This window comes from Phalangium opilio, unplaced genomic scaffold (genome assembly GCF_054372755.1).
Source record: "Phalangium opilio isolate 3A_F unplaced genomic scaffold, DU_Popi_V2 ptg000013l_1, whole genome shotgun sequence".
Taxonomy (NCBI): Eukaryota; Metazoa; Arthropoda; class Arachnida; order Opiliones; family Phalangiidae; genus Phalangium; species Phalangium opilio.
This window is the reverse complement of record NW_028324148.1, coordinates 12,555,335-12,566,159: the sequence shown is the minus strand read 5'-3', so window position 1 is coordinate 12,566,159 and position 10,825 is coordinate 12,555,335. Positions and strand designations below refer to the sequence as shown.

The window sequence follows — 10,825 nt, the reverse complement described above, 5'->3', positions numbered from 1 at the left end:
ATATATATATTTTTACCAAAAGAACACCTTAATAAAATTAATAATTTATTGAGACTAGTACCATGAAATGATTATGGGATGGCAAAACAGCATATCTTGGCAAGTTTTACGAGACATTTAAGAAATAAATTTTTAACTAATCAACATGAGTCATGACTCCCAGATTTACAACTATTTTAGTAGTAAACCATCTATAATTTGTATAAAATTCTCTTAAACAAAAAAGATAACTGTTTACTACATTTAAGCAAAAACATTATCCGTTTTAATCACACGAACAGTTAATGGATTATATATTTCTTAACAAAATGTTCGAGTAGTTTTTTTCAAGACCTTACTGAATCATTTGAACAAATGTTACTTCACCACAAATAAATTAACTTCAAGTAAATTAATTTTAACTTGTTTTAAAATTAACTTCAAGTCAAAATTAGTTTCACCGTCGGTTAATGTGGCTTTATTATGCTGTGAACTTTACCATCTTGTTAAATGCGTGATAAGATGTATAAAAAATTGTTATAAGATAAAAATCGTTGTAAAAACTCTTTAACAATGATACGAAATTTTTTCTACAAGGTCAGAGAAAACGCAAAATATATTGGCGCTTGAGAGACACTTATAGAGGTTTTTTATCGTTTTCAAGGCAAAGAGATTCTATACGATTGATTGTCCTCGGGGTGATTAAACCCGAAATATATAAATAACTGAGAGAGATGCATTTTCTATCTCTTTGAATCACAACTTAATTTAAACTCCTGGACCATACTTAATTTGTCAGACGGCATGCTTAAAAAGTTTCTACAAGTTACTGAATAGTGGGGGAACAAAACCATGAAAACAAATCAATATTCGTATTCCCTTATCACAAAAGACTAGCTAAGAATTAGATTAATGTGCATATGTGGAGACAAGAACGAAAGTCGTGTAAGTTTTACCGAGCGGGCGTGTATTTTGAAGATCAGAATTCGCTTCCAGAGTATTCAGCCGTTTTTTTTTTATCTTTTTAGTTCAAAGGGAACTCTATTACGACGACAATTGTATAATCTTTAACATCAGTTACACCTCATTAGGCAAAAAATTCAAAATGTTTTCTATCATTTAGTATGCAATTGCTGTAAAAGAAGAAGGCAAACAATTGCTAATATTCGTTTTATTTAAAACAAAAGGATAAGGAATAAGCGAAAGAAAATTATTGACAAGATGTACACGAAGATTCATGAGCACGCGTTCGAAATATTACCATAAACAACAGATTTAAAAAAATTTATTCAAATATTAGAGTCTCAGTTTAAAAGAAATCTTGTATGGTTTTGGAATGTTAACTTGAATCCGTGCTTCTGCATCTAAATTGGCTTCGGTTAAAACTCCGCCTGGTTTGATTTCAACGCGTTGAACTAAATTGGCCAAAATGAGAAAGATATCGTTTCTGGCCAGTTTTTCGCCGACACAAATTCGTTTTCCTTCGCCGAAAGCCAAGAATCCTTTCATTTTTTCACCGCAGTATTTTCCATCAGAATCCAAGAAACGTTCGGCCATGAATTTCGTGGGTTCTTTCCAAATTTCGGGGTCCATATGGATTGCTTCCGTGTGAAATATGACATTGATTCCCTTTCTAATTTTCATTCCTCCCAGTTCGGTGTCAACATTGGTCCTGTGAGGCACTCCGTTGGGAACGGATGGTTTAAACCTCAGACTTTCGGAAATAAACGCCCAAGTGTAGTTGCAATTCTTACGGTCCGATGTCAATGGCATTCTTTGTCCTGCATATCAAATACAAAAAACTTTCAAACCGGCCATTAACTTCTTCAATTAAACATTAAGCATTGGGGGCCAGGCCGGAATTAAGCAATTTTTCTCCCGGGGGCCGAGATAGTGTGCGTCCCCTTAAGTCGGAAAAAACGGAACAGCAAATGTCCCTAAGGGGGAATAGTTAAACTCAATGCTCCCCCAACAAGCCTTGCGCCCGGGGACCAGTGCCCCCTGCCCCCCCCCTTAATCCGGCCCTGTTGGGGGCTAAACGATCCGTTCATCAGAAATTCAAAAGCCAATTTGAATTATATTGTAGCCATTTTCTCAACGTATTTAGGCGGGCGTTGAGGGAGGAGCTAGGCTAATCATTATGTTGAATAAATTTTGCATCACACTTACCGATCTGTTCGTCGATTTCTTCCCTTATTTTCTTTTGTACATCAGGAAATAAGGCCAAGAAAAGCATAATCCATCGCATTGTACTTGCTGTAGTCTCCGTACCAGCTTCAAATAAAGATTAAAATTTGAAAATCATTTCATAAAAATAGTTATTTCCATGCTAGGATAATCACTAACCCAAATAAAGAACACCAATAATTTTCAACATATTGTCATCATCGAGATATTCTTTGCTGTCTTTATTCTCTTCCTCAGCATCCAAACCCGCTGTCAAGATGGCGTCCGAAAAGTTACGGATTTCTCCTGTAAATAGTTGAAATTAGTTTTCGCAAGAAGTCTGACTCGTTCTCATACTATGTACAGTTATGAACGTAAAATCTATATCTAATCTATATCTATATAAATCAAAGTCCTGACTGACTGATTGACTGACTAACAGACTGACTGATAATCAACACCCAGCCCAAACCGCTTGCCCTAGAAGGCTGAAAATTTGCAGGAACGTTACTCATAAGTAGTAGGTGCGTAGTAAGAAATATTTTTCCAATCCGCCGCCATCTTAATAAATGGCGCCCAGAAATGTAAAAAATCTTCTCTAAGCAACAAAGTTCGCAAATATTTAGTACACTGGTTTCCTTTAATCTATAGACGGGCTGAATGGTCTTTTGGGTTCGATTTGTTGCCATCCTTTTAAATAGCAGCCAAATACGTAAAAACCCTTCTTTATGGAATAATGTCCGCGTGAAAAGTAATAAAATATGTCCCGACGGGCTGACGGGCAACGCCGAGTCCCTTTACTCCTAGGGTGCTACAAAAATATTAGTCATCAGTAAAATCTACCCATTTTTTATATCATTTTGATGGAGGTTCTTATTACACGCGTGCGACGCTAGTCCAATATATCAATTCGGGTGTCATTGCGATTTTTACCTCTTTGAAACGTTTCCTTATTGTTGTTGAATTTCTGTTTAAGAAACTTGGCAAACTTAATGGACATGTTCTTCATCATTTGATCCCGATTGTAGTACAACAAAAGCAACAAAGTAGAGAAGTCTCCTGGACAATTGACTCCATATTCTTGTAACGTATCGTAGAGAGAAGTTAGACGTTTCATTTCTTCCGGATCCACTTTACCAGATCTGTTCATTCATGATTTGCTCATTTTAGGAACTCAATTTTGCGTGTGATGAAGCTTATCACTTACCCAAAAGCTGTTTCGGTAATAATATCGATTATTAATTCTTGAATATGAACAGCCGGATTGAATGGTTCCCCGAATTGAAGCATTTTTGTAATTAAGGAGTCGGTATTGTCCCTTACGATGACAGCTAACGTCTCGGAATCGGAGAAATTTCTAATTTTGTATCATTTCAAATTTCATCAATGGGCGGATACAATTTTTATCGACGTTTAACTAGCTTGCTCATTTTCGTATAAGTTTAGAAGCTAAACGATTTTTGAACTTTCATACGCTAGAGCATTCCATTTGACGGATTTGCGATCGCTCTCGTTTTGCTCCGTAATAAAATGCGCAATGTTACTTTTCTCGATCCCGGCAAGAAGCGAATACATATTTGACAAGTGTTCCGTTTTTTAAACAATAGTATTTTTATAATCAAAATTACCGGACTACTTGCGTATAAAATACTGGGTATTTACAAATAATTCAACTTTATTTACGCAATAAAATTTTAAAAACTCAGAAAAAATTTACCGAGCTCCGACGACTAGTTTCGCATCTTACAGATGCATCATCAGGTCACAGTTTTTAATATTTTATTGCGTAAATAAAGTTGAATTATTTGTAAATACCTAGAAATATTATTTTTCTTGAACATGTTTATCCTTTAATAATTTTATTATTTAATTCCTCTTTCGAAATTAAGAAGTAATATTTTAAAAAGAAAACATGTATTATTTATAAAGTTTATCCAATTTCCGAAACCCAACTTTTTAAAAAATCCGACTAAAACTTTGGCCACTTCAAACCCCGAAGATCTCCGACTTTTCAGGTCGGGATCTACAAATTGAACAAGCAAAACCTCCAAGAACGCTCGGAAATCGCAAAAGAACAGTAAATGTAATAGACTATCAGTCAGTTAAGTAATATATTTTTTACCTTATGGCTCCTGCTGCAACTTTACGGGACACTTCCCACTTTCTATTATTTGGTTCCATCGCAATACCCATGATATGATCTTTCATATGATTGACTTTAATAATAATATATGAAGATAGGTTAATTTTATATCGCTATCGATGTAAGCATGAAACTCAAAAGAAAAGGATTGCTCGTAGGATTAAGACAGAACATTGGTTGGGTATATGGATTCAAAAACTTCAGATAGGGCTTCAACGTTACTTGTCCACCAAAGTCGTTTTGTTTCAAGCCATATATAACGTCTTTGGATACAATCGAGCATTCAATTCGACGAATCGAATTTGTCATTTTTAGAAAAACTAGTATTCGATACGACGAATCGAATTTGTCATTTTTGGATAAACTCGTATTCGAAATACTAAGATATTATTCGAAGTTAAATTCGAATTGAAATACTATTTAAGTAATCGTTCCCAATTGGTTAAATTCGAATAGAAAACGTAGAAAATGGGAGGGACTAAAGTCACATGTCATGTATCAAGCAGTTTTTCATTTGAGTTTGCGCAGTTCGCGGTGTATTGCTTTTCTCTCACGCCATTTTCACTCTTTTCTTTAAGTTTTGTTAAAGAAACGGAAAAAACTTACACGATCTAATACTTGGTCTGGAAATGATATCATTTCGTTTCGTGACAAGTCCTTCCTTGGCTAATTCCCAATCGGCCACAACAATATTAGGTACATCGCACATCCACAATGTGTAAATCCCTCCGTATTTTTTCCTGCATTCTTCTAAGACTTCTTTCGCAGAATTCGCTCGGTAAAACTCTTCAAAAAATAATTAAACCAAGATTAATTATAACACAAGCGATAAATGCGGTTATATTATATTCGTGATGCCGCAGACAAGGCTTAAAAAGCGTGTTTTAACTTTATAATTGGGAAAGAAACATCGTGTAATCTCGAGGAGCCTCTTAATTACAAATCATAGCTAAGCCTTAGCGGCATGGAGAATAATGCCGAAAAATATCTCAGTGTCTACGTAAAAAAAATTATGCTAAACATACTCAACAAATTTCCAAAAAACGGTAATGGCATAGGACCCGGTGGCAATTCCTTCACTCTGATCCATAGTCTAACTATGTAAAATGTAAATAATCCAATTGCAAAAGAAATCAGCCACGATTTAATTGCAAAATTGCTTTCCAATGGCTGCGCGCTGTTAGAATACATCCTGGCTTGCCTAAGGTAGAAATAAAACTGGTTAAAACTCATAACCAGGCGCTACTAGTTATCAAAAGCATAGTTACTTGATATCTGGTTCGCAATCTCTTCATATAAACTCCTTTAACTTACGTTACATAAGCACGAATGCAATCACCAAATATTACGTCAAGTAACAATCTCACTCGTTAACTATATATTACTATATACTCACTGAACAAGGCCATTCTTTGATTTTTAGCTCTAATTTACGGCATATGACGAGGCTCACACTTTATACCATCAGTTGTGTATAACGTTTTTTCGAAAGAGGTATTCAACAAGATGCTAGCCGGTTTCTATTTCCCATCAAAACTTCCCGAGGTTAACGGTAATAGTTATTACAAGGCGCTGTCAGTTTCCTGTGCATCCAACATAGCACATTGAAAAGGGTTTCTACCTGTAAATTAGCAACAATCTTGGTTCGAATATTCCTTCAATAGATTAACCTTAGTTTATTAATTTAAATCTATATCTATATCTATATAAATGAGAGTCCTGACTGACTGACTGATAATCAACGCCCAGCCAAAACCGCTTGCCCTAGAAGGCTGAAAATTTGAAGGAACGTTACTCATAAGTAGTAGACGCGTACTAAGAAGGATTTTTTCCAATCCGCCGCCATCTTAATAAATGGCGCCCAGAAATGTAAAATATCTTCTCCATGCAACAAAGTCCGCGCGTTTCAACCGTTTTCGCAAATTTTTGCTACACTGGTTCACCTTAACCTTTAGACGGGCTGAATAGTATTTTGGGTTCGATTTGATGCCATCTTTTTAAATGGCGGCCAGAAATTTAAAACGTTTCTTTATGGAATAATGTCTGCGTGAGAAGTAATAGACAAAGCCTAAATAAAAAAAATGAATAAAAGATGTCCCGACGGGCTGACGGGCAACGCTGAGTGCCTTCGCTCTTAGAGTGCTACAAAAATATTACTCGACATCAGTTTAATCTACCATTCTTTATACGATTTTGATGGAAGCTCTAATTACGCGCGAGTGACGCCGCGGGTAACAGCTAGTATTTCATATTGACTGACTTTCTTACCGGAAAAACAGTTTTTAATCGAAACAAAATCAAATCAAAGTCAAAATAGTTTTTTTCTTCAATTGAAAGGAAGAATGTATCTTTATTATGGGTTTGACTAATTTCATATTGTTATGAGACTGATAAGATAGGTTTTTTTGATTATAAGCTTCAAGGTAACGAACTTTTTTATATATGACGGTTGTGGAAAAAGACTTAGAAATATATATTTAACCAAAAGAAACATATTTAGTAACACCCTTAATAAAGTTGATAATTTATTGAGACTAGTACCATAAAATTATTATGGGACAGCAAAATAGCACATGTTGGCATCATATATCTCAAGTTTTACATGACTTTGAGGAAATAAATTTTTAACTAGTCAACATTACTAATGTGCTTCCAGATTAACATCTATTTTAGTAGTAAACCATCCATAATAACAACAAAATTATGTTAAATAAAGAAGATAACTATTTAAAACATTTAAGTAAAAACTTTGAACGTTTTAATCATACGTTCAGTTAATTGACAATATATTGGCTAATAAAATGTTCATGTAGTTTTATTCAAGATCTTATTGAATCATTTAAAGATACGCTACTTTTCACCACAAATAAATCAACTTCAATTAAAATAATTTTCAATTGTACTAAAACTAACTTCAAGTCGAAATTAGTTTCACCGTTTAATGTGCCTTTATTATGCTATGAAATTTACCATCTTGTTAAATGTGTAATAAAATATAAAACAAGTTGGGAAACCAAAATAAACCTCTCCGAGCCGAGACGAATTTACTTTCTAAACACAGGTCCACCAGCCAATGAGAAAAACCAGAAATACATAGTTCAAATTGGCGAAATATTGCCAAGGTCTTTAGCAAAGGCTTAACCGTTTAACAATTTCCTTTGTATCCTCAATAATTCTAATGATGACCTAAAATGTATCACTGAAGGGTGTATTTAACTTTCGGCTCACTCTGAACCGTTAACACCTCCTATAAGAGGAGGCGAAACAAGGTCATTTCTAGTTTAAATCTAGAGTATCTTATTTCACAGACCCAATCGTTTCAACACTTGTGAATAGATGAAGAATTATTAACATCAATATTATCTAATGTATATAAAAAATGCGTTTACACTATATATAAATGTAGTAAAGCTGAATTAAAAAGTAAACACCAAATTTGAAATGTTAATATCAAAAGATGTTCTTGGAATATTAAGATGAAACAGAGCTTTATAGCTACACAACTACTTAAAGAATCGTAATGCCGAAAAATATTTAAAATATTTCCATTTAATATTCTGCAAAAAGGAAATGTTATCTTTTTGTAAGAGATCGTATCATCCTACTCGCTTTATATTAACTTTGATATGCGTGTAGTGTTTCGATTCGGATGCAATCTTCATTACTCGTTCTATATAAACTCTCACTTGTGTCATCACATAGAAATAAGTTTATCTGAAATAATTAATTAAATATAAATGATATTAATTATTTTAATCGCCAGTAAATAACTTTAAAAATAGTTAAATCGTTTTAAATAAAGTTGTTCCTATTATCTTTCGAAACTTTGCTAATATTGACGTTTAAAGTGAAGGGTACCCCTCTTGCCCGCTTTCTTCAAATTTTGGGGTATATATACGATTCGTTTCCATTATAATAATAGATAAAAACGCATTCGCGTGAACCGATGGTGGAAGCCCTGCCATTGGGAGGCTAGACGTTTCTCGTAACCCTAGCCGATCGCCGCGTATATCTTGAAACCAATAATAGATAAAAACGCATTCGCGTGAACCGATGGTGGAAGCCCTGCCATTGGGAGGCTAGACGTTTCTCGTAACCCTAGCCGATCGCCGCGTATATCTTGAAACCAAACGATGACGAAGGAAAAGAAGCCAGAATGGACTGACTGGCGTCCATGTGGAATGGACAAAGACCTGAAGATGGTGGTGCATAGAAGCTGGTGTCAATGTGGAATTGACGAAGAATAGAAGATGGTGGTGCATAGAAGCTGGTGTCAATGTGGAATTGAAGAACAGAAGATGGTGGTGTATAGAAGCTGGTGTCAATGTGGAATTGACGAAGAACAGAAGATGGTGGTGCATAGAAGCTGGTGTCAAGGTGAAATTGACGAAGAACAGAAGATGGTTGTGCTTGGAAGCTAGCAAGTACAGACTAGTGCCCATGTTGGATGGACAAAGACTAGCAGATTGTGGTCCTTAGAAGCCAGTTAGTAAAGACTGGTGTTGGTAGATGAATGGCCAAATTTCCGTGAACCGCGAACGCGTTCCGGAAATCGGGTATTTGTTTGCTCCGATTTGTAAACTGCGAACGCGGTCACGTGGGGTCTGACAGACAGACACACACACAGACAGACAGACACACACACAGACAGACACGGCCGGTGTAATACCTCTCCGTGACATACGTCACTCGGAGAGGTAAAAAAATATTATCAGATAGAAACCGATGAAAAACTAACAATAATTGGATTTTTTATCGTCAAGGTTGCAGAAAACCTAAACTATTTGGGCGACTGAGAGATACTTAAAGAGGTTTTTAATCGCTTTCAAGGCAAAGAGAATCTATACGATTGATTTTCATCGTTGTGATAAAACCCCGAAATATATTAATAACTGACAATGATGTATTTTCTATCTTTTTGAATTACAACTTCATATATACGCCTGGGCCATACTTAAATTGTCAAGATGCCTTCACATTTTCTACAAGTGACTGACAAGATGGGGAAAAACCGTGAAGGCAAACCAATATGAATCAGCTAAACGTATTAGATAATGAAAACCAAGTTACATAATTTGATTATTCAAATATTGATATCTCGGTATAAAAGAAACAGTGTATGGTTTTGGAACGTTTACTTGAACAAACGATTGTCCTTCAAGGTTGGCTTCGGTCCAAGTTTCGCCTGGTTCGATTTCAGCGCGTTGAACTAAATTTGCCAAAAGTAGAAAGAGATCGTTTCTAGCCAGTTTTTCACCGACGCATATTCGTTTTCCTTCACCAAATCCCAAGAATCCTTTCATCTTTTCATGGCAGTATTTTCCCTTAGAGTCCAAGAAACGTTCAGGCATGAATTTGGTCGGTTCTTCCCAAATTTGAGGGTCCATATGGACTATTTCAGCGTGAAATATGACATTGGTTCCCTTTCTAATTTTCGTTCCTCCCAGTTCTGTGTCAACATTGGTCCTGTGAGGCACGCCAATGGGAACCGCCGGTCTGAATCTCAGACTTTCGGAAATAAACGCCCAAGTGTAGTTGCAGTTCTTACGGTCCGATGTCAATGGCATTCTTTGTCCTGTATTTAAAAATTTACTCATTCCTCAAAGTAACACTAGACATTAGGCCACAAAGATATTTGGTTCGATTAATCAGAATTGGGCCAAGGTGACAACTTGAAATTCTATTGGGCCAAGCTGACAACTTGAAATTCTATGATAGCGATACCGACTTCAATGTATGTATTAGCAACAGTGGTGGTAACTTTACGAGCAAAGAAAAGGGATGGTCTTTTAACAACGTACTAACCGATCTTCTCGTCAATTTCTTCCCTTAATTTCTTTTGCGCTTCAGCGTAATATGCCAATAAAAGCATTATCCATCGCAATGAAGTGGCTGAAGTCTCCGTACCAGCTAAATAAAGTGATTAATGTTTTAAGAATAACATTATAAAAAAGGATTTCAGAGCGTATCACTTACCCAAATAAAGTATACCAATAATTTTCATCATATTGTCGTCATCGAGATACTCTTTGCTATCCTTGTTCTCTTCATTAGCTTCCAAACCCGCCGTTAAGACAGCGTCCGAAAAGTTACGAATTTCTCCTGCAAACAGTTGAAATAATTCATTTTAGAGCATAATAAACCATCTTACTAATAACCAATACACAGGCGCGAGACTACCCTCTAAGTTTTTTACCCTCGTGTCAACTACAGACGGAATCAGAGTTAATTACACGCGGGAGGCTAGCTAACTCAAACTGCCTCTAGCGGTGCTTCTTAGCGCGAGGGAAATTACCCAAGGAGATGGCCTCCCTGCCCCTGTGGTGTTTGCTTCTCTTCTGGACATTGGATTGTTCTATTTCATTTCGAATGCGAAATTAAATTTACCTCTTTGAAACGTTTCCTTATTCTTGTTGAACTTCTGACTTAAAAATTCACCAAATTTGATAGACATGTTCTTCATCATTTCATCCCGTTTGTAATACAACAAAAGCAACAAAGTAGAGACATCTCCTGGGCAATTTGAGGCGTATTTTT

At 35.8% G+C, this 10,825-nt stretch overlaps 2 protein-coding genes across 4 annotated transcripts; both read right to left on the bottom strand.

Annotated features, from left to right (window-relative positions):
• Positions 1-1,144: 1,144 nt before the first annotated feature.
• Positions 1,145-6,181, bottom strand: LOC149709223 (steroid 17-alpha-hydroxylase/17,20 lyase-like). 2 transcript variants are annotated; one of them, XM_089863309.1, is made up of 9 exons: positions 5,557-6,181; positions 5,314-5,489; positions 4,895-5,074; positions 4,268-4,361; positions 3,353-3,502; positions 3,079-3,287; positions 2,326-2,451; positions 2,149-2,253; positions 1,145-1,760 (listed from the first exon to the last, which is right to left on the bottom strand). In XM_089863309.1, exons 2-9 carry the CDS (start codon positions 5,477-5,479, stop codon positions 1,276-1,278), a joined length of 1,515 nt encoding a protein of 504 aa, XP_089719435.1. In that variant the 5' UTR covers positions 5,480-5,489; positions 5,557-6,181; the 3' UTR covers positions 1,145-1,275. The 2 variants fall into 2 exon arrangements, with proteins under 2 accessions (XP_089719435.1, XP_089719439.1); XM_089863313.1 differs by having other exon boundaries at positions 5,685-6,181.
• Positions 6,182-7,634: 1,453 nt separating this feature from the next.
• LOC149709222 (steroid 17-alpha-hydroxylase/17,20 lyase-like) lies at positions 7,635-10,810 on the bottom strand. Of its 2 annotated transcripts, none has more exons than XM_089864603.1 (6): positions 10,676-10,783; positions 10,265-10,387; positions 10,094-10,198; positions 9,427-9,863; positions 7,909-8,002; positions 7,635-7,845 (listed from the first exon to the last, which is right to left on the bottom strand). In XM_089864603.1, exons 1-6 carry the CDS (start codon positions 10,752-10,754, stop codon positions 7,838-7,840), a joined length of 846 nt encoding a protein of 281 aa, XP_089720729.1. In that variant the 5' UTR covers positions 10,755-10,783; the 3' UTR covers positions 7,635-7,837. The 2 variants fall into 2 exon arrangements, with proteins under 2 accessions (XP_089720729.1, XP_089720728.1); XM_089864602.1 differs by having other exon boundaries at positions 7,640-7,845; positions 10,265-10,390; positions 10,676-10,810.
• Positions 10,811-10,825: the final 15 nt, after the last annotated feature.

What these genes read in the sequence shown, in the direction of transcription:
- LOC149709223 (XM_089863309.1), bottom strand. Translation starts at nt 5,479, where the DNA reads ATGTATTCTAACAGCGCGCAGCCATTGGAAAGCAATTTTGCAATTAAA. An exon ending in GTTTTTTGGAAATTTGTTGA is followed by an intron (nt 5,075 to 5,313) that starts GTATGTTTAGCA and finishes TATTTTTTGAAG; the next exon opens with AGTTTTACCGAGCGAATTCT. An exon ending in GTTGCAGCAGGAGCCATAAG is followed by an intron (nt 3,503 to 4,267) that starts GTAAAAAATATA and finishes ATACAAAATTAG; the next exon opens with AAATTTCTCCGATTCCGAGA.
- LOC149709222 (XM_089864602.1), bottom strand. Translation starts at nt 10,754, where the DNA reads ATGATGAAGAACATGTCTATCAAATTTGGTGAATTTTTAAGTCAGAAG. An exon ending in TAAGGAAACGTTTCAAAGAG is followed by an intron (nt 10,391 to 10,675) that starts GTAAATTTAATT and finishes AACTGTTTGCAG; the next exon opens with GAGAAATTCGTAACTTTTCG. An exon ending in AAGGACAATCGTTTGTTCAA is followed by an intron (nt 8,003 to 9,426) that starts GTAAACGTTCCA and finishes TAATTATTTCAG; the next exon opens with ATAAACTTATTTCTATGTGA.